Genomic DNA, 23308 nt, shown 5'->3' with positions numbered 1-23308 from the left:
GATTAAAGAAACATTCGCTTTGTACATTTCTTATTACTTTATATCAGCGATTATTATAACCGATGGTGTAGACGTACAGAGCCTTTCGTTTTTTATTCTTCTCTTCTTCTTCTTCTTCTTCTTCCTTTTTTTTTTATGTAATTTGTTTGTTCTTCTTAATTTTATTTTTAATAGCGAAGAAAACGAATCGAGAGGTCTTAGAGAAGTAGAGTCCTCTTCTCGTTTTTTCATTTCTTATCAAAACTAACTTGTAGAATATTATAGTATAATATCAATATCTTATAACACACACAACGAAAAAGCATACGAGAAATAAAACGAAGAAAGATGAAATTATAAATCTTACCGAATCACATCCAACAAAGAAAAAAGAAAATTACCTGTAACAATAAATAATTATTAAATATTAATTCACCAAGCTCTCATAAAAAGAATGAATTGCTATAATAATAATAATAATAATTAATGTAAAAATAAAAACGTACGAAAAAAAGAAAGAAATACCGAGTCAGTTTTGTTCGTATATGCAATTTAATAGAAAGAAAAAAAAAAAGAAGAAAATGCAACAACAAAATATAGAATTTAACGCATTGCAAATTGTTCGTTCGTTTAACAAGCGCACATACGAAATGAACTCACATATATTTAAAAAGATCACCAAACAAATAGATGATTTTATTACTCGAGCGAAATAATACGTAATAATTATATGACATATAAATGCAAATAAATAATAATCTTCGATAAAATCGTTTTTTTGTACTCACTGGAAAGAAGTTTTTTTGTAGAGGAGATTGGAACCATTTCTATTTTCAGATTTATCACACGGATTTCTTCCCAATTATATCACCATTAAATCTAAAAATACATAAAGTAAGTTTAATTCTTATATTTTTCAATAATAAATTAATACAAAAATATATATATATATATAGATATATACGTACTAATAATTCAAACAATTTGGAAACCACACTGACTTTTGTAAATCGCGCGCTTTTGTAATTATTTCCTAGTGGAAGAGAAACGTTCTGATTCGCTCTTCTAACTGGGGATAAAAGTAATATCTTAGTCAAGTGTACAAGGTAAACTATAGTAATTTGAAAATATTCTTTTCGTTTCACGTCAAATATACAATAGAAACAAAAAGATTAATTTGATAAAATTGATTGTAATGAAAAAATACAAGAAAATAAAACCATTATTATTATTGTATTCATTTAAATAATATGTAATTATTATATGAATATTGGTAGCACTGATCTAGGTATTATAACTAGTATTTAAGTACTAAACATCTGTTGGTAGCAGGACACCCTAGACGCTTAGCGGTTAATAAAATTTTGTGTTCCGAGAACTCGAAGGATATTAATTGGTGAAAATTAAGAAACATTTGTTAGAATTATAAGTAAGTATTTCAATTAATATCTTATAATAACTTATCAATTTAGTGAATTATATTAAATGTTAATTTAAACATATTACATGTTTTAATAAATCCTTACAAAGATACGTTAGAAAAAATACATGGCGATTATATTGTAGACTATAGAGTATCTTTCTAATCAAACAATTATATAACGTTCTCTATGTTAATTTAAATTGTCCTTCAATTTAAAAGATAAAATAATTAAGGAGTAATAATCCTGAGGATGTATTAATAATATGTAATAAATTTTCTTGCATGTTCATGTCTTATTATAAAAAAGTACTAATAATTTTATTGATTTAATTCATTAAAAGTCATTTATTTTATTTATTATTGTTATATTAAAAATATAATATTTCCACAAGTGTTGTTAACATTTATTTATTGTATTTTGTAGATCTATTAATAATGGTTGCCCATACAATACTCCTTGACTTCACTGTGTGTGCTAATGTCATAGCAGACTTAGAAAAACGTTCTAATTTAAAATCTGCTATCGCTAACGTTCTTGGTGAACACTTTATCGGTTTGAAACCGTTAACAGAATCAAACATCGATGGGAGCTTATTGATTTTGTATACCGGCCCAAGAGGTAGTTTAATCACTGTAAGAGGATATAAAGAAGGCCTAATTACGTTAAACATTGAATATTTCAAACAGGATGATGAAGAAGCGTTGTTAACATTCGAGGTATAATAATATAACTAATTATTTTTTAATATATTTATTCTCAGTAGCACGCCTGTATAATAAGAAGATTTTAACAATGAATAATGTTTTATAATATTAATTATTTACTGATTTTTCTTGTTTACATTGAACATAAGTTTATGGAAATTTTATTGCGATAGGTCAATGTTTATGCGTCTGGGTTAAAATTATAACATCTTTTTTTGAAAAAGAAATAAGTGTTAGCGTGTATCAAGAGATAAAGTCAATTTAACTCGATTTGATTTCTTGACACGATAAAAAATGAAAAAAAAGATTTAAATTAGTGTGGCATGCCTAATATATGCAAGTTCTCAAAAAGAGTGGTATATCGTGGGATAATATTAGCCTCTTTGCGCTTGGGAATAAAATAAAAAATCGAGCTAAATTTATATTTATTTTGCACGCTACTGTTGCTATAGTAGTAAGTAGATAATTTAATGTAAAGGAGAAGGGAAACATAGCATAACCAACAGGACGTTGTAGCAGTGGCGATACTTGGAAGCAGACGTTGCCATGGCTTTGAACAGCCAACGCAGCAAATGTTTACCACCTGTAAGACGAGGAACCGTATATGACCTCTATCTGACACTATCAGGTAGAAATTGCTTTCCCACGATCACATTTGTTCCTCGATTATTCTCTTAACCTTCGTTTTTATATTTATAGATTATCATGGAATACTACCCTAGAATTATAATTGCTATTGACTGTTACTAATAGATATTTAGGGTAGACCGCTTGCCAGGAATGCTAATTTTAGTTACCCCAGCACACACTTTTGCATATTATCAGATTATTTATCACCTTACTTGCTCATGCTCTTCTGATATCTTTTTTTATGATTACTATCCTCTACTATTTTTGATAACTGGTATACTCGATTTTAATTATAATAACATATGAGTCAACGTGATCCTTAACACGCTTAGTATTATTATCTTTCCATTGAGATAATTTTGATTCCATCTATGGAAAGGGCATTTAAATATTTTTGCATTGAGATACCAGATCTTGATACTTTTTAGCTTCTCTACAGGGATGTAGAAATTCGTTTAACAAGATAGTGCATTTGTTCTGTTTATTCATTGGTTCGCTTCACGGCCATGGTAGTTGGCCAGAGAGTTGGAGACGGCGTTGCAGACAGCGGCAACCGCTACGCGGTCACACACGCTTATCCCCATTAAACGCGGTGGACCTTTTGAGAGATACTTTCCTACCGCCGGTGAGTTTTATTTATAATTATGTTTACGGTCAATTGTCAACTCGTTGAAAACAATGCCACAGCTAAATTGTATCAAATACCACATTTTAAAAAAGAAATAACATCAAAAGGGTCCTTTTTTTTCTCTATTATTAAATCATATGAATGATATATTACACTACTCTTCAATTTAATAATTGTTTTGTTTCTATTATATAAAAATTTTTATTTTTAATATGTGTACTTAGTAGAAAAGTTATTCGTTTCTTAATAAATTATATGGTTTTATCTTTGATATGACAATTGAAATATTAAAGCTATGAAAAATGTCTCAAATAGATAACTAACAAAACAGTTACTTACAGTTTCATTTGGAACAAAATATAATATCTTTTATTTCCATCAGTTATTAAATATGTTTGCAGCAAATATTATTTATAAAATAATTGTACATACATTAGAAAAATTAAATAATACTGATTTAACGAAGTACTGATTTTAACACTAATTTGACTGCTTTTAATGCTCTGCTAGATACTCAGGGATGATGGATGGTATAACGCATTAGGTTGCTGCCGTGTATGTGCATAAGAGTTAAGGTCTTTTTAGTTGGTTTTTAAAATAGATTGTATATGTTTTTTCGCACACTTTTTTATCAGTTTTTAGATTGTACATAATACCAATAATAATAACAATAATAATGTTTGCCTTGTATTTGCATGGCCAAGCATTTTATTTAATGTTTCCTTAATTATCACATACTCCTAATATTTAATCATATATATATATATACACAATACTATCAAATAAAATATACTATCTATCCAAGGAAACCATATATTGTTTTAGTTTATTACAGCTTGTATATCACCCATGTTAATTATTTTAAACAAATTCTTACTGTAACAGCTATACAGTGTTAAAGCATGTTTTAGTTTGAAAGTCCAAATTTTAGCGAATACCATTTTTCAAAATATATTTACTAATAAATATTGTCTTTGTTTTTCAAGATGAGAGATTGCTCGAATATGACATTGATAAGCTGGTGTTTGAGGCACGATCGCCTTATCAAAAGGTACAAATTGTCCATTCCAAATCTCTTGGTAATCTTCTGGTTCTTGACGAGTTACAAAGTAAGGAAAATATATTCAAAAAACCACGTATATTATTTTATTAAGGACTTTGTAACAAATCATTTTACATTCTAGACATGTCAGAAGCGGATCTTATATATACAGAAACGTTGATGCAACGTGGCAAGGAAAATTATGCTGGGAAAGAAATAGTTATCCTTGGTGGTGGAGATGGAGGCTTACTCTGGGAATTACTCAAGGAAAAACCAAAATATGTAACAATGCTTGAGGTACACATATTAAATGTTCTTACTTTAACTCTACATATTATACGTTATTTGATTATAAAATAATATTTCTTACCAGATCGATGACGTTGTTATGAAAGCTTGTAGCCAACACATGAGAAGTATATGTGGAGATTGTTTAGATAAAAGGAAGGGTGATAATTATGAGGTAAAATCGTAAAAGAGAGAGAAGAAAATAAAAAATACAAAAATATTGTTATACAAGTATTTTTAAAATGTATTAAAACTTGATTAATTGTAGATAATAGTCGGTGATTGCGTAAAGGCACTTGCTCACATGATAGAAGAGGGTCGTCAATTCGATTACGTTTTTGGCGATTTAACTGATATTCCAATCAGTACCACTCCACATGGTGATGCATGGGATTTTATAAGATTAATTCTAAATTCTTCGGTAAAAGTACTTAAACCAACAGGAAAATATATGACCCATGTAAGTTGCATTCTTATTTGTATCTTATGTTAGTAAAGTAATATTTATATTTATTATGGATATTTTTTTTCCTAGGGAAATGGTGCTTCCTGTCCTGAATCTCTAAAAATGTACGAGGAAGTATTATCACAACTCTGTATACCTGTCACCTTCTCAAAAGATCGTGCTTTTGTACCGTCTTTCTTCGAAGATTGGATTTTCTACCAAGTGTCGCTTAAATGATGGATTAAAAACAGATACGATCATTTCTTTGAAAGACCAAGCAAATTTTCTTACGATCTATTACTTCCGTTATGACCCAAGTTGAGCCTTAGTTATAGAAACTTAAACAAATAATCAGTTCCTCTCTAAAAGATAATTTAACTTCTTATTCAAATCAAAACAATACATATAGATTTGTACCAACAAGTGCAAATATTATTATATGTTACATTCTATATGTAAATACGCATGCGTACGTGTGGTTACTCTAATTCTGATATTATAAGTCAAACACTATATATATATATATATATATATCTTCATGCTTAATTACTCATTACTAGTAAAATGTTGAAATACGTGCTAATTTATTTTTTAAATGTACATAATGATATTATGTACTTATATTGTGCTTACAATTAATTATAATTTTATTGATATTTCAGAGAAAAATTGTTATAAATTCAGTTATTAAAATACACATGAACGACCAAATGATGTATACAATATACATAAGAGTGTGTGAAAAAAGAAAATGAAAAATAGGATTTACTAAAATTAATGATTTCGCTTCGTTTTTAAGTTAAGAAAAAGTCACAAAAATTATTTGAATTTATAAATGTTATTTAAAAAAGAAAATAATAGATATAAGTAATTATCAAGTTCTTTATTAACGTAATGTAAAATATTTTCAATGTATCATATTCAAATATTACTAAGGAATTGAACAGAGCATTTACCATAAGATTTGTAACAACTTATGGGTAATATTTTCAGTACACATCTTTTACAACCGATAATTATTTGATCGTCTATGAATATTATGAATATTTCTATAATATGATATTAATTAATTTACACAATTTGTATGTGAAAAATTACGAGGACAACAAACAAATTACACAAAAGAATAAAAAAGAAAAAGAATACTTGAAAGATTATTTTTTATAGTACATTTTCTTGCTTTGATAATGATAATTAGAAGAGAATACATAATAACAGCACAATATGGAATAAAAGTACCATTTATATTCGCTTATATAACACCAGTACAAAAAAGACTATTATATAAATATTCGATTACGTAAAATAGGCATTCAGTTGTCAAACTGATAATAAATAAAGGGTATAATTGTATATGAACTTATGTCTTATTAGAATATATTCGGCACTTCCAAAAGAAAGTGACTTTTAAAGAGCACACCTATACATGATACACAAATATAAAGTCTTATATATATATACGGTAAAAAAAAAATAAGAAAAAATAAAAAAAAAAACTTGCATGCTAACTGTAATTCGTTCAAAACCCCACAGAGCCTTTTTATTAATTAATTTTAATTAAAATATACGCACATATATTCAAAATGATAGTTCAGTACAATTCAATCACTTATTGCAATGCCTTATGTGATCTGTGTATAATAATAAAAATAATAATAACTTAGGTCTTATTGAATTTAAAGTAATTGTGTAAATTTTAATGAAGTACCGTGTGTGTTATAAGTATTATTCTCAATCTTATTTTTGCGTTTTTAAGTAATTATGTATAATGGAAATGATTTAAATTAAATATCTTTTTCTGTGTTATATATTAATACAACAATAAATATTTATATTAATGTTTCTTTCAATTAGTGCTGTGCATTTTAAATTACGAAAAAAAGTATTCAAGTATTTGGAAGAAGTACTCAAGCAAATATATTACTATTCTTACATGAGCAAAATATTCCAAAGACAAAATGTCTTACAAACTCAAATGAATATTTAAAAAAAGAGAGAAATATAAATCCAATATAAAATAATATAAAAAATATTAAATAATGGAAATAAATTATAAAATGCATATGACATAAATTGTAATGATAAATCAGACTTTTTGGTTTACTTTCCATTATCATGGAAACTTTGGCCCCACTTAAGACATGAAAGTATTCTTATCAAATTCAAAGACATATAAATTAAATAAGTAGTGCAATTCCTTTGTTGATGTTGAACATTATATAAATTAATGTTACTTTATGTTTCCAGTTGAAGCTTATTGTAATGTTGAACTTCTGATAATTCTGAAAATTGTCCTACCTCATGAACTATTGGTTCTATTTCAGTTTCAACCAATATTTGTTGTAACCATTGTTGGACTTGTTTTGGATGTTCATAAACACCTTTTAGTACATCTTGATTTTTTGCAGATTCAATATTTTTTATTTGATCTGATATATTATGTTGATCATTGGAATGATTAGATTCAAATGAATCCGTTTTATCCAAGGACTTTTCTTCGCATAGCTGCACTCTTTCGTTAACATCTTCATTAACGGAGTTAATGAAAATATTTGCACCTTCATTTGGTATAGTAATATCCTGCAAGCCATTTGTGCACTTACTATTATATTGATGTTCTCCGTTCTGTTTAAAATATGTATCAGTATCTTGCTTTATTATGTATAATGAAGAACACAATGGCAGAACTTTAGAATCCTTGCACATTTCAGAAATATTATTTGATTCTAATGATATTTGTAAATGTCTTTCATTTTCTAGACTCGAATTTAAACTTGAATTTAAAAAACTTATAGAATCATTAAAGATACTCCCACAATCGAATGATATATTTAACTTATCAATATCAATGTTCCTTATTTGTTTAGCTATAGCATCTACATCTTTTTCAAATTTAATGGACTTATCAAAACTGACATGATCTTTATTGGCTTCTTCATATTCTGCTACTTTGTAAGGTTCGATATCTTTGACCGTAATACAATTAGTTCCTGATAATTCAATATTCCCAAAATGATGAATCTTTTCCAAAAGGTCTTCTTTCTTCTGTAAATTTACAATTAATGATGGGATAAAATCTAAACTAGATTGTAATAAAGAAAGCTGTTGAGTGTGTACTGCTTCTGCTTGTCGCAATAGTTGTTTTTCTCTTAATCGCAATGCGTCTGTCAATTGCGCAAAACAATTCTTAATTTTTTCTTGAATCTACAATATGGAAAAGAAAATATTCTTAATATGATTAATATTTCAATTGAAGAAGTAAATTTTAAAAAATAATCATACACTACTTACTTCTGCTGTATTATCTTCCAATGATTTTCTCTTATTAGATATTAATTTAATTCTATACAAATTGTTATCATTGGTATCATCTTCTTCATTTTTGCCTATCATATTAAATCCTATTAAATTCCTGATTAGAATAATACTATCTACAATGGCAATTTAAAAATTAGCACTTTATTGTCAAATTTGTCTACATAAAATTATGCACCACGTTCGAGACTATTCAGGTAACAATGAAAGCACAGTCGAGTAACTCTTTATTCAAATAAAGAGGTTATATTAATATTTAATACATCAAACGATTAAGGAAAATGTTATTTTAATTGTATTATTTAATTTGTAAGAACACACAGAAAATATTCATAAAAGAACGTAGAAGCAAAAAATATGGCTTTTGCTATGATTATTCTATTTTTATTATTTAAAAAATTCTAATGCATTTATGTTTAACGATCACGCCGCCAGAGGGATACATGTTTTTTTGTTATACGTGCATCCGCGATGCATTCAAACGTGTTAGATAATTTTCTATTAATAAATCAATATTTTAAAAGGTATATATAAAAAAGTTATAAAAATAAAGTGAATTTTTATTACAACTTATATTATATAATATCATATATCATCATAATATCATGGTATAAAAACAAAGGTAAAAAATATTATATTTTTCTTTTATACAGTAATAATCTTATTCCTAATGAATAGACAACCTTAAATTGTTAATGTACATTTTTGTAAGATATATTACTTAAAAATAATTCTCTGTAAAAGTAATATTATTTTACATATATGAATATATAAAATGAATTTACTCAGTCAATTTAAGAGATGAAATATTATCAACGCTAACGTAATGCTAAAATCTCTTTAGTTGCTATTTGACAAATTGCATTAAAGTCAGACGAAATATATGATCTCCAGAATCTGCATTTACTCCAAACAACTGCAGGATAATTTGGACTTTGTATGCCATGAAAGATTCGTGCCACTGCACGACCATTAAAATTACTATCTTTGTAAGCCAGTATCAAACTACGTACATCGTTAGCTATTTGTGCTTCATTTAATAATTTAACCTGCAATGATATCAAATTTTCAAAAAAGTTATTATTATTGGACAAAATTAAATAAAATTAATAATACTTTATCATATATATTATGTACGTATACTTACTTGTTTTTTACAAACAGTATCATTTAAATGATCCGATTGGAAATAATTTCGTATAGTATTTTTCAGTCCTTCTGACATATTTACAATATTCTCAGATGCAGTCAAGCATTCATTAATTATCGATGTGCTATATTTTTGGAAAGCCATACTAACAGCTTCTAATTGTTGCAAAGAAGAAATTTCTCGTGATTGTGTTCTAGATACCAATACATCTAAAGCTTCATCTAATTCAGCTTCGGTTAAATCACCACGAGCTTTAACTCTTAAACCTAGCGTGTTATAATGAACTGAGATAGCAGAACGCTTTGGTTTCCCTTCAACTGTAAAGAAAAATATCGAAAAGTAAATAATCATCGTATCTTATAAAATATTTAAAGGCAAATGTATGTTTAAATTTACCTGTTTTCCATTCTAAATCTTTGAGATGCTTTTTAACCACTCCGCTATCCCAGCCAATAATAGAAGCAACATCCACAACAGGGAATTCTATGACGGTACTTTTTTCATGAGAAATACCTTTTTTTAAGTCCAATGCAATTGCCATGGCAAGAGGTGGACACTGAAATCAGAAATTATAGAAATAATTAAATATTATTTCTTAAATAAATTTATTAACAAATAAATATAATAAGAGTATTATAAAGTACATACCGATTGTGCAGCTAATCTAAGTGCTTGCGGACCATTGTAACTACTAACTTTAGCATTGGTATAAGCGGAAGAAAGAACTGTTAAAAATTTCTTATGATACAGTTCTAAATAACATAAGAGAGTTAAAATCGTTTCTTCAGTAATGTCAAGTAATCTAACAATTTCATCGATAGGTAGAGCAACTTCGTGACCAGAACATTTTTTATCTGGTGCATTTTTATTCATTTGTGCACACGAACAAGGTATAAAAACTTTAGCAAGCAAACGTCTGATTGTATGCCTATCAATACTGTTGGCAAAAATGTGTCTTCTTAATTCCCATTTGTCGCTGTTTTCCTAAAATATAAAGAAAACAATTTACATATCATAAATTTCAATATATTAATCTTAAATTAAAAAATACAAAAAAATACAAAATCGTTAAGTACCTGAGAACTTATGAATAAATGACATTGTGCTGGCAATCCATCTCGACCAGCTCTTCCTACTTCTTGTACATATCCTTCAAACGTTGCTGGCATATTGTAATGTATTACAGAACGAATATCTGATTTATTAATACCCATTCCAAATGCCACAGTTGCTACCACAATTCTAGTTTTTCCACTCATAAAAGATTCTTGTACAGTTTTACGACGATAACTGGATAATCCTGCATGATATGCTTCTGCTATATGTGATATTTTGCTGTTTGCTTTTGTAATATCTTGTGGATTCTATTAAAAGAATGTATTATAATATAATAACATATATATAAACGTATATATATAGTTTAAATAACATTAAACAACTTACTTGCAAGGAAACTCTTAAAAATCCTGCGATTCGTACACATTCTTCTCTACGTGTACAATAAATAATAATAGAATTGCATTCCTTAAATCTATCGCTTAACAAAAGCTTAACTAAAGCACTATCTCTTTGTTCATCTCTTGATACACTTAAGAACAAATTATTTGGTAATGGTACATCAGATATAACACCTGCCATTCCATCAGGAATATCCAGATGATTAACTATACTTTCAGCAGTAGATCTAGTAGCAGTTGCAGTTAAACTCAATACTGTTTTTACACCAAATTTTTCTTTTAGAACACGACAAACCATAAGATAAGATGGACGGAAATTATGAGACCATTGAGATATGCAATGAGCTTCGTCTATACAAGCAAAAGCTATCGGTGGCAGTTCTCTAAGCAAAGCACCAAATCCAGTTGATTTCTCACCAGCCACTATTGCTTCAGGTGAGACAAGCAATATTTGGATTTGCGATTGTTTTACAAGTTTCATTACATTATCTCTTACTTTAGGAGTTTGATTAGTATGCAAACAAGCTGCGGATAAAAATGATGCCATGCCAGTTACTTGGTCGTCCATTAATGAAACTAATGGCGAGATGACTAATGTTATGCAGGTTGAATATTTAGAATATAAATATGCCGGTAATTGATAACATAAGGATTTTCCAGAACCAGTTGACAAAGTAAGCAACGTAGATTGACCAGACAATATTCTCATTATTGCTTTCTCTTGTCCTGGTCTAAAGCTCTTATGGCCAAACATTTTCAAAACTTCGAATACTTCTTTTGGTGTATCTAAAGAGAAAGAATATTTAATTAATATAATTGATAATATAATTTTTATGTTATTTTGTAAAAAAAGAAAAAGATTAAAATATGTTACCGATGAGAGATCCATCTTCTTTCAGGGGATATAATGCTGTTAATACTTTTATTTCAGGGAGGCATAATTTGGCTATCAATTCATCAGGAATTTTATGGACTCCTGGAATTTCCTGTAATAAATTTCAATAATTACATATAGTAAGTATATAAATTAAAAAAAAAAAAAGTAATTTTATATATTTATATTAATAATATTCACCTGCTCCTCCTCATTTTCTTTTTCCATCTCTACCTCCATTTCTTCTCCTTCTTCTTCTTCCATCATATCTGCAACATCTGCTTCATCCAAAATATATTCCTCTTCATCTAACGTTAATACCATCTCCTTTTGATAAGTATGCAATGGTTTTTCAGGAAGTTTACTAAGTTGTTTGCTGTGCGCAACAAGGGCATTTTGATTTGCCATTTTTTCAGCTTCTTCTAAACTTGGATACTCGGCAAGCTCATCGGTTTCAACCAAAGGTAATAAATTATCTGTTTTCATTGCTGTACAATAACGAGCAAAGTGTCCAGTTCCACCACATTTAAAACAGGACGTACCATTCTTCTCTACGAAATCAATTACATCAAGATTATCCGCGCTCGATCCTAATTCCTTCTTCTTTTGTTTCCATTGATTTTTCTTATATTTGGAAAAATTAAATGATTTTTTGCCGCGTACGAAGACTTTTTTCTTCAAATTTACTCTAACAAAATTTTCATTTAATTTTCCACTTGCAATTTTTTCTTCTAATTTTTCTTTATTACTTTTTTGTCCTTTGAAATTAGTGGTAACAGAACTAGAACTAGTAGGTGCAGCAGAATCTAATAATGAAACTGAATTGGAAAAATCAGTGATTAAATCTCCAGTACCAGATGAACAAATTGCAATGCGTGGCACTGCTTCCAAAGTTTCTATTCCAAATATTTGATTATTATCAATATCTTCCGTAACTGAATCTTCAATGCTTTCTTCATTGTCCTTAACTTCTTTTATTCTACAACGTCTAGTGGACCTTGTTACATTTGATTTTTTCTGACTCGTTGTATTTTTTTTATTCTTAGTTCCAGGTTTTCTTCCTTTCGTTTTTCTTACTTTTTTCTCCTTTGGAGATATATCTTTATTAGCACAATTATCTGTATCAAAATCATTTTTATCATTCTTGGGTGTATCATATGTTTGTACTATTTCTTTTTCTTTGTCTAGATTTTCGTCAACACTTTGTAGAGTTGATTCTTTAGGAACATTATTTATTTCAGTATTATTAACTGTTAATACATTTGCTTCATTGTTATTAATTTTCAAAGAACTATTAGATAAAATATTATTAGTTTCTAGGCAAGGCCGCTTAATTATACGATCACAGTCATTCTTTCTTTTGTTAGAATTTCTAATACGTTTATATCCTTTACTATCTTCTTCCGTATCACTAGTACATATAAAATCTTCTTCGTCTGATATTTGTAACGACTTATCATCGGATGGTTTCTTTATATCTTTTGGAGAATTAGATTCCATCGATTCTGTACCAGAGTCACTGAAATTAGAAAATCTTTGCGAAGTAGTGTTAGGATTTAAATTCTCTTCTTTAGTGCATCTATTCAACCAGCCTTGATTTATATTTCGATTGACAGAAAGTATTGGATTCTGTATCAATTGATGAATGGTATTTAAAGACTGACTATTAACTTTAGGTTCCGTGCTGACTATTTTAAAGGAATCATCAAAAATAGTCTTGGTCTCCTTATTCGTATCATCCTCAACTATGTCTACTTTCATCTCTGATTCGTTACGAGTTTCATCATTTTTATTATTGTTTTTAGCTTTTGTTTGAGATAGAGATTTGCGAGGATTTCTTTTCTTTAAACTAGAATAGGTAAATTTGTTTCTAGATAGTTGAAACGTAGAAGATTTATTAACTGTTAAATATTCTTTCTTTTTAACCGTAGGATCTGCATTCTTACAAACATTGCTGTTCCATACATCCTTAAGATTTTTTATTTCAGGCTCATCTATCAACGAGGCGGCTGTTGGATCTATATTTTCGCTATCCTTTTCAACAGAATTTATTAATGTTTTTTCTTCTGTTTTTCCTGGAGTTTGTCGTTGAGAAGATTCAACAGAAATATTTGCTTGTAATTCTTCGTTAAATGTAATATCTATAAGGGTTTCTTCCAATGCTTCGGTTTTCAATTTATAATACATTTTATATGCTTCTTTGATCGTAACATCAGCCTCTTTGATATCGTGCTATATTGAAAAGAAAAAAAATAATAAATATGAAAAATAAACGAGAGAATATAGAATATAAAAAAACATTGAATATATATTTATCTATATGAAAGATATTAAGAAATAAATAAGAATAAATTATTCTTATATACCTTGGTTGGTTTACGACCATATTTTTCCATAAAATTACTTTCCCATAATTTTACACGACGTTTATATTTTTGATATTTAGATTTAAAAACAGGATCTTGCAACAATTCCATTTGATAATAATTAATATAACTATTCTAGTCTCTCTCTTGTGCAACACAATAGTACAGTAGATTTTTCAGAAGCATGAGGTTACGTCAGTATAACTGTACACCGTGTATTATTTGCCACGGAATTAATAAGTATGCGCGGGAAAAATTTGTCCAGAAAATTTATAGACGACGAAACTATAATATATAATTTAATAAAATCAAATCAAATAAAACGACATTACTTAAATTTATGATAAAACATAATGAATATCATAAAAATAATTACGGAGAAAGTTTAGATAAAAAATAAATACATTTTTACCAACGGGGTACTGTACACGTGTAACAAAAAAAAAACATCGAAATAATAACACCAAATATATGCAACGAGTGTACGGTTATTTGTTTACAAATACCGTTATAAAAATATAGAAAAAGAAGTATTCTCGTATTTCCGATAATAATATTAAAGAAAACGAGAAGAAGAGGAAAAAAAAGAAAGAAAAAAAGAAGAAATCATCGAATAACACAATCTACTTCTACGACAGCTGGAAATCATCTGCTGCGGTAGGTCGATGAAGATCGTCGTGATTGGTGAAATTAATGGCGGAAGGGGTAAAGGAAAAGTTTCGGGAGTGGTGGAGGAGTAGGAGGAGGGGGTAAACCTCGAGGAAGGTAAAGCGCCACCTATCGCCATTGGTGACGAGTCAGTAGCAGGCAAGATGGCCGAGCGGTGGTGACGGGTTAAGGAATGTACGGCTGGAGAATTCGCGATCTCGGCTTAGCGCGGATGGCCTAGCGATGGCCGAATTCAACATCGACATCGGCAAACTTCCGGAGGACGTTAGGGAGAAACTCGCCGAGTTAGATCTTGAACTTTCGGAAGGTGAGTTAAAATAATATATAAATATTCGAGTTAGTTATATAGTTTTCGATTACTATACTCTGGCGATCGCGCGGTGAACCCTCTATCTTTCTCTCTCACTCTGACTCACCACCCCGTGCTGTAGACCCCGATGAGAGAGAGAATCCCCTAGCCCCCGTGATAAAATCGATAACACCTTGCTCGTCGTCGTCTTCGTTGTTGTTGTCGTCGTCGTCGTTGTCGTTGTCGTTGCAGTTGCAGTTGCAGTTGCAGTTGCAGTTGTCGTTGCACACTCGTTGTTAACTCTTTCTATCTCTCTCCACCCTTTTCTCTTCAATTTATTTATTTTTAAATATCTATTTATTTATTTCACACAGACACACATATATATATATATATTTTGTCTCGATCATTTTTATTGATCGCAACTTGACAATGACACGACGATGATATGCAAGTACATATATACATACATATATACATACACATATATATATATCTACCTATATTACTAGCATGGTATTTAATCGAATGGAGAGTTTTTCTTTGAATTCTTATTCCTGGAAATCCAGATTCCATTGAGATTTATCCTGAGAGAGAATAAGAAAGAAAGTAAGAAAGAAAAGTAGAAAACGAGAGAGATAGAGATAGAGAAAGAGAGAGAGAGAGAGAAACAGTGCAGCCGCACCTTCCTTCCTTCCTTCCTTCCTTCCTTTCTTCTTTTCTACCTTTCTTCCTTCGTTTCTTCCTCCGAGGATGCGCCACGAAGAAGAAAATGAAGAAAAAGGTTGCGTTTCACCTAAAGGAATCATATTCGTCTCGCGACGCCGCTCGATAAGAACCCTTTTTTTCTCTTTCTCTTTCTCTCTCTCTCTCTTTCTTTCTTTCTTTCTTTATTTCTTTTTCTTCGTAGACTATCGTAAAAGGAGGCTTTTAAGTGCACGCGTGCGTGTCTCTTTGCTGTGTTCGCCTGTTTGCTTCTCTCCCTTTCCCCTTTCCCCTCTTCCTTCTCTTCATTTTCTCTCTCTCTCTCTCTCTTTCTCTCTCTTTTTCCCTCTTTTGCTGTCTCTACATATCCTTCGTCACGTACACGCGTTACTATACTTCATACGAATCAGCCAAAAACTTCGTCATTTTATTCTTAATCTTCTCTTTCTTTCTCTTTCTCTATCTGTGTGTACCTTTTTCTTTCTCTCTCTCTCTCTCTCTCTCCTTTCTTCCCACGTTCACTTGGTGGTAATATAAATAACTGAAAATAAGATCTATCTATTAATAGAAGATGAGCCTTTGAACGATCATCCTTGCACATTGAAGAAAGGGTTTAACGATAATTCTATAAAGTAGCTCGCGAATCATCCGTAAAGAAGGAGAAGAAAACAAAATAAAAAGGGAAAAGGGATCGTTGTACGATCCCTGTATATATATATATGTGTGTGTATGGATGGATGATGACAAAGACACTAGCCCTTGGAAGGGTTCGTTAAAGGATTGTAAAGAAAAACAAATAAAATATTCTTTCTTTCTTTCTTGTAGAACAATCGGTGCAATCTTGTCGAAGTTCTGGCCCTTTAAATGTTAAATTCTAAACTGTGCCATTTTGTAAATGATACAACGTTGCTATTTGAAAACATTTATTTTATTATATTAATGATTGGTAAATGAATTTAATCATAAAGTCAATATATTTGTCAATTATTTTCTTATTTAAATGAAATTCATTGATAATATATGAGGTATGCATATGCACAAAACATTTATTTCATTATTTATTTGATTAATATCAATGATTGTTAGAGATTTATTTAATCATAGAGTTAATATTCTTCAAATTTAATTCATTGTCATATGGTATGCATACACACACACACACACACATATATATATATCTTTTTATTTTTCTGTTTGTTTCTCTCGTTTAGGTTCGTTCGTTTCGATTTTATATTTTAAGCATCTCCAGCACAAGTATATGTATATATACATATAAACGTTTTACACATTCAGACACAGAGAAAGAAAGAAAGAAGCAGAGAGAGGGAGAGAGAGAGAGACTAGTTAAAGCCGCGACAAGTTATTGACCGGTTTCTCACGAATACACAATCCACGTTTAAACGACTGCTTCATTAATCGTTAATTCTTCTATATACTCGTAGCTTATTACCAACCATATACATATGACACTACCATCATCATCATCATCATCATCATCACTACCATGATCCTCGTCATCATACGTCATTCTATCCAACGTGTCGTATCCAAAAAAAAAATAATTATCTTTCTATCCAATGATTCATTCTCTCTCAAATATCTTAAATGAATCCAAATATTTTATATCAATCAGTTTTATAATTATTATTATAAAATGATATCAAATATATCATTAAAATGATATTAAATAGATCATTAAACAAACATTTCTTTTCCATTTCCCATTTCTCAATACTGGATATTTATTATGGTTCTTACGGGTTCTTGGTATTAAAACTCGCAGGTGTGAAATTTCGTCTCTTTTTTCTTTTCTTTCTTTTTTTTTTCACGAAAAAGAAAAAGAGGGGGTGGATGAGGAGAAGGAGAAGAAGAAGAAGGGGAGTTGATCCAACGGTGTTGTGTAGTCACAAGGATTTGCCTAATGTTTGTATTCGTAGTTACAACTATTATAATGTGAAACCAAGCAACTAACCAACCAACCGGTTTTCTCGAATCTACGTTTCTTCTCTCTCTCTCTCTTTTTCTTTCTTTCTTTCTTTCTTTCTTTCTCATTTTATTTCTATCCTTTTTCTTGATCTCTATCTATCTCTCTCCATTCTTACTCAAACGAATGGCATCCCTCCAACAACTATGAAAAGGTATATATATATGCCAATGCTAATACCAGTTTAGACGTTTACATTCTAACTGACGTTAGGAGCTTCCATTAAAGCGTAATCGTTGAGAGAGAAAGAGAGAGAAAAGAGTTGGCCTTGTTCGACTCTCGAACCATAAATGATTTTTTTTAAACTTATACGGTTCGAAATCGCATTCTCTTGCAATTTTACAGAGATAGAAATAAATCGGATAATTCTAATGCCATCCGTGAATAATTTCAAAAATAATAATAATCATTTCGTATTTTTCATATCGAAAATAACATTAATATGAAATAAATTATCTAGTTGTATCGGAATGAACACAATATAACAAAAAACAAATAATTGATTTTTAATATACGGATAGTCTTTTTAGAAATTTTGAAATCCAATTTATTATCGTTGGTTTATCCATCTTATGAAATTATTTGTTTTCTTTTTTTAACGTATTACGTTAAAATATTATATTATATACCGTCATTAAATCCCAGGTTTGCGTTATGTCTAGCGAATTTTTCTTTTCTTTTCTTTTTTTGTTCTTTTCGTGCGGTTCTTGTTGCAACGTCCTCGTGCAAGTGTGACGTCAGCTGGAGAGGATGATGGTGGTGGTGATGGTGGTGGTGATGGTGGTGGTGGTGGTGGTGGTGGTGGGTCACTGTTCAACATCATCCTCAAAGAGGTTTATTTGCATGTGAGGTAATTGCTTAGATTACTCGGTCATGTGTGTTTCAATAGAAACGAACATCATCCTCGTCCTCATCATCGTCGTCGTCGTCGTCGTCGTCGTGGTCGTCATCCTCGTCAATGTTAACGTTAACGTAATCGTTATCATCGTTGTCATCATTGTCATCGTTGTTACAGTCGTAATCGTTGAAACGTAACACGAGAAACGATCGAGCTTAATACGCACTAATCATAAGTGTTATTTTACATCGATCGTAAGGAAGTATAGGATTTAAATTCCATTCAATTTTATTTGATTTTATTTTTTATTACTCCTATATTCTTTTTTATTTATTTATTTTTATTCGATGAAATCATTGACAACTGATACGAGCAACGTACGTATTTATTTTTTTGGTTTTATTCTACTAACGTAATGTTGGAATTTTAATTGTATTTTATTGATTTTAGAAAATAATAGATATTTTATCAAGTGTGTATATTATTATATTGAAAATCATTTCTTAATATCGAATAGATAACTTTGAAATTTTGATTATAGTTCATTATCAATATATTTCAATATTATATACCTTTTATAATTATTTACAAAATCAGAATGAAATATTTATTAATTATCTATATATTTCATAGTATAAATTGAAACATTGTATAATTTAAATATTACAAGAAAAAAAAAATATGATTACTCGTAACTCTTTTTTCCAATCGTTCATATTATTCACACACACACAAAATACCTTGAAAATATTTATTTATTTATATATATTTTTTCTTTTAATTAGATTAACGAGATTATTTTCTAATCGTGTTACTCTTATCGAACATTAATCCTACCTGTGCTCGCGTGCTGTTACGAGAAACGTATTTAAGATGCTTTTCCGCAAGCTCGAAGCAACCAACCGAGGTTCATGACCCGAAAGGTCGTCGAGGTCGCATAAGTATAAAGTTCCGACGACGACGACGACGACATCGACATAGACGATGAGGGAGGGTTGATGCCAATGGCTGAGAATTTTCAATCATTTCAACGACATTACGACATTTTATTCTAGATCTATAGATTCGAATTCTTCATTTTATTTATTCGTTTGTATTTCCTTTATTCTATTTCTTTTTTTTGTTCATATTTCATTATAAAATCGATATTGGAAATAGTGGTTTAATCGATACGAATGAATATAACGAATCAACCTAATTAAATATATCTTTCGTATGTATACTAATATAATGGAATATATGAATATATTTAGTTATTTCTTTAAGGGGTTATACGCAGTTAGAATTTTAAAAAAATCGATTTTTTTTTTTTTTCATTTTCGGAATGTACATATATTTAAGTATATTCTCTGAAAATTTCAAATCGATCCGACAAATATTCTTCACTTCATGTAAGCTGCAAACAAACATTTTTAACTATGTGTAAACGTCTCTTTGAAACTTTAAACGCGCTTTTCTCAAAACGGTATTTTCAAAGTCGGTGATCTCGATTTTTCAAAAACGGCTTAACCGATCGGTTTCGAATTTTTACACAATCTTCTTAGATATATTTCTCGGGTATTAAGTATAAGGAATAATTTTTAAAAAAATGTATTACTATTTTTTTGTAACAATTTAGAGCGGAAAATTTTAGTCAAAAACAACAACTTTTTTTCAAATAGACGCCATATTGTCAAAAATCAAAATTTTTATTATTCCTTGGTTTTAATGCCTGCATTAATCTATCCTTTAAAAGAATCCACCATATTTTTTAATTTCAATAATCCAAACCGCCAAAATGTAGATCACCGTTAAACGTCTTTTTTTAGAGGACGTTCAGAAAATCATCTACAGGAGCGGTGCAGATTAATATTTTGACATAATCTACGCGCAATTGTATTCTCAAAAGTTGGCTCTATTTGAATTACCATCACTTTTGTTTGAGAAATAAAAACTGTTTCTAGAAAAAATTCATGAAAATACGTCTTTTTCGAGCCTCGCAACTGCGTATAACCCCATGAAACTTTGTGTCGGAGCAAAGTAGTCGAGAAGAGTTAAATAAAAAGAAAGAAAGAATGAAAAAAGATAGGCTACTTCTCGATTACAACTAGTCGGACACATTTTATCTCGAGATAGAAATTTTCTTGGAGTTGGGTTCACAAACTGTTCTCGATTACACGATCGAGTTGACAACGATTTGCAGCTCAATGAAATATAACTCGTGCATGGCGGTAAGGATCGATTGATCGATCGAACGATATCGATCCTTTTCGATGCATTTCAATTTATAATAAGTACTTATGTAAATTATCCGATAATAATCAATAGATACAGAAATAAGTTGATATATATTAAATAAATTATAATTCAATTTTATATTTTTTTTCCTTTTTTATAATACACGGTATTGATTTTCATTTCATAAATTACATAAAATTCAATAAAATAATTGTAAAGAAACAACAACGAGAAAAAGGAACGAGAAACACTTCAGATTTGATTTAAAAATTAATCCACAAACCTAACGAGAGATTAGATATTTTAGAATAATTATATTTAGAATAATTGATATAATTGATATATAGAATAATTAATATAAATAGAATAATTTACGTTTACGACGTTTACACCATGATGGTGTTTTAAAGAGTGAGTGAGTAAGAGAGAGAAAGAGATGATGCACCGTGTGCGCTCGCGCGCATACACACACGCATGCACGTACGGAGATGTCGCTAAAACGAAGTTGCGCAGGTGCGTGCAACTGCAACTACTAATATACTACTACTACTCCAACGTTGCAGCAAATATCCTTTTTCTTTGACTTTTATCCTCGTTTCGTTTCTGTTCTGTTCTGTTCGCATACTTCGATCGTTCCTGGTCGGTTCTCCACCTATTGCAACACGAATCGTTTGTAAGATCAAGGTCGTTGGTTTCGTGGGTAAACGTCCTCGAGTCTCCTTGAGATGATGATCATGATGATGATGATGATGATGCACCGGCTTATGCATTGCACATTGCACTCTTTCTCTCCCTTTCTTTCTCTGCACCGATCTCTGCACCTCATTTGCTTATATTTTTCTCTTACGGTCCATTACCACCCCCACACCTTTCCCAAACATTTCTTCCTCCCCGTATATGGTCCCTATCCGTCCCTTTTTACACATTCTCTCTTTTTCTTTCTTTTCTTATTTCTTTTGCTAATGGATCGTCTGTATATATATACGTTATATGTTATATAAATGCATTTATGCTAAAGAATTGAAATATTCGTACAAGTATATTATACCGGGTATAATATACTTGTACGAATTATAAGTATATTATATCTGTATATAATTAATAAGTATATTATATCTGTATATATATATATATACGTTATATGTTATATAAATGCATTTATGCTAAAGAATTGAAATATTCGTACAAGTATATTATACCGGGTAATATATTGTCCAATAAGTAAAGTTTTGTTCATTTTTAATGAATTATATCTTAATTGGGGTTCGTTTATTTGAATGTGTTTAATATTTAATAATATGTCATATATATCATAATTGATTAAACATTTGCTGCATTTGATGAAATATATATTCGAATAAAAATACTAATAAAATAGTACAAGTATATTATACCGGGTAATATATTGACCAATGAGTAAAGTTTTGTTCATTTTTAATGAATTATATCTTAATTGGTTAAACATTTACTGCATTTGATGAAATATATATTCGAATAAAAATACTAATAAAATAGTACAAGTATATTATACCGGGTAATATATTGACCAATGAGTAAAGTTTTGTTCATTTTTAATGAATTATATCTTAATTGGTTCGTTTATTTGAATGTGTTTAATATTTAATAATATGTCATATATATCTTAATTGGTTAAACATTTACTGCATTTGATGAAATATTCTTCCTCATATATATTCGAATAAAAATACTAATAAAATAGTACAAGTATATTATACCGGGTAATATATTGACCAATAAGTAAAGTTTTGTTCATTTTTAATGAATTATATCTTAATTGGTTAAACATTTGCTGCATTTGATGAAATATATATTCGAATAAAAATACTAATAAAATATTTTTCTTTACTTAGTGGCCAACGAAAATATTTGTATGTGTTCCTATTATAGAAATAAACTTAAGTACTACAGTTATATTTATATCCGAATGAATGAATGTGTGTATATATAAGTGTTGTATACGCATGTATTTAACGTATATATATATATGTATGTGTATGTATATATACGTCACCCTTACAAAGTCGTCGAGAGTAGCAGAGGAATGCACTCGATAGCCTCGACCCAGGAGTCGAGCTTTCCTCTTAAGAGGGTTGCGTGCTCGACGAGCTGAGTCTCGATCAAGAGACTTGCACGCTCGAATTAATAATCTCCTTTTACCCTCTCTCTTCATCCCTCTTCCTTCCTCTTACTTCCATCCCCATCCCCATCCCCATACCCATCACCCCATCCTTTTCCTCATTTCTTATTTTCATACCATCAAACGAAACTTACCTACCTCGACAA

At 29.7% G+C, this 23308-nt stretch overlaps 4 protein-coding genes and 1 long non-coding RNA gene across 12 annotated transcripts in view; 3 read left to right on the top strand and 2 right to left on the bottom strand.

The window, feature by feature from the left end:
- Positions 1 to 1309: 1309 nt before the first annotated feature.
- On the top strand, positions 1310 to 6499 carry LOC122518217 (spermine synthase). 4 transcript variants are annotated; one of them, XM_043636999.1, is made up of 8 exons: positions 1310 to 1408; positions 1827 to 2119; positions 3251 to 3362; positions 4352 to 4474; positions 4550 to 4704; positions 4781 to 4870; positions 4964 to 5155; positions 5231 to 6499. In XM_043636999.1, exons 2-8 carry the CDS (start codon positions 1838 to 1840, stop codon positions 5375 to 5377), a joined length of 1101 nt encoding a protein of 366 aa, XP_043492934.1. In that variant the 5' UTR covers positions 1310 to 1408; positions 1827 to 1837; the 3' UTR covers positions 5378 to 6499. The 4 variants fall into 4 exon arrangements, with proteins under 4 accessions (XP_043492934.1, XP_043492935.1, XP_043492933.1 ...); XM_043637000.1 differs by lacking the exon at positions 3251 to 3362 and adding an exon at positions 2627 to 2735; XM_043636998.1 differs by lacking the exon at positions 3251 to 3362 and adding an exon at positions 2624 to 2735.
- LOC122518219 lies at positions 6366 to 8889 on the bottom strand. Its single transcript, XM_043637002.1, has 2 exons — positions 8432 to 8889; positions 6366 to 8344 (listed from the first exon to the last, which is right to left on the bottom strand). The coding sequence occupies exons 1-2, from the start codon at positions 8531 to 8533 to the stop codon at positions 7376 to 7378; spliced, it is 1071 nt and encodes a 356-aa protein (XP_043492937.1). The 5' UTR covers positions 8534 to 8889; the 3' UTR covers positions 6366 to 7375.
- Positions 8890 to 8910: 21 nt separating this feature from the next.
- On the top strand, positions 8911 to 12104 carry LOC122518220. The gene is made up of 5 exons (XR_006304011.1): positions 8911 to 8979; positions 9803 to 9944; positions 11346 to 11497; positions 11564 to 11736; positions 11994 to 12104. It is a non-coding gene; the product is annotated as an uncharacterized LOC122518220 (long non-coding RNA).
- Positions 9067 to 14929, bottom strand: LOC122518215 (ATP-dependent DNA helicase Q4). Of its 3 annotated transcripts, none has more exons than XM_043636995.1 (10): positions 14707 to 14929; positions 14303 to 14587; positions 12138 to 14168; positions 11937 to 12048; positions 11049 to 11848; positions 10682 to 10969; positions 10254 to 10589; positions 10002 to 10161; positions 9603 to 9922; positions 9067 to 9504 (listed from the first exon to the last, which is right to left on the bottom strand). In XM_043636995.1, exons 2-10 carry the CDS (start codon positions 14411 to 14413, stop codon positions 9274 to 9276), a joined length of 4389 nt encoding a protein of 1462 aa, XP_043492930.1. In that variant the 5' UTR covers positions 14414 to 14587; positions 14707 to 14929; the 3' UTR covers positions 9067 to 9273. The 3 variants fall into 3 exon arrangements, with proteins under 3 accessions (XP_043492930.1, XP_043492931.1, XP_043492929.1); XM_043636996.1 differs by having other exon boundaries at positions 14679 to 14755; XM_043636994.1 differs by lacking the exon at positions 14707 to 14929 and having other exon boundaries at positions 14303 to 14661.
- Positions 14930 to 15078: 149 nt separating this feature from the next.
- Positions 15079 to 23308, top strand: part of LOC122518214 (disco-interacting protein 2) — a 33850-nt gene continuing 25620 nt past the window's right edge. For all 3 annotated transcript variants that reach the window (XM_043636991.1, XM_043636993.1, XM_043636989.1), the window contains exon 1: positions 15079 to 15278. In XM_043636991.1, the coding sequence (XP_043492926.1) occupies positions 15194 to 15278 (85 nt within the window). In that variant the 5' untranslated portion in view covers positions 15079 to 15193. The remainder of the gene's footprint in view (positions 15279 to 23308) is intronic.

The sequence above is a fragment of the Polistes fuscatus genome, unplaced genomic scaffold, assembly GCF_010416935.1.
Source record: "Polistes fuscatus isolate 324 unplaced genomic scaffold, CU_Pfus_HIC Scaffold23, whole genome shotgun sequence".
NCBI lineage: Eukaryota > Metazoa > Arthropoda > Insecta > Hymenoptera > Vespidae > Polistes > Polistes fuscatus.
The sequence above is the reverse complement of the archived record's forward strand: the minus strand, read 5'-3'. Positions and strand labels throughout refer to the sequence as shown.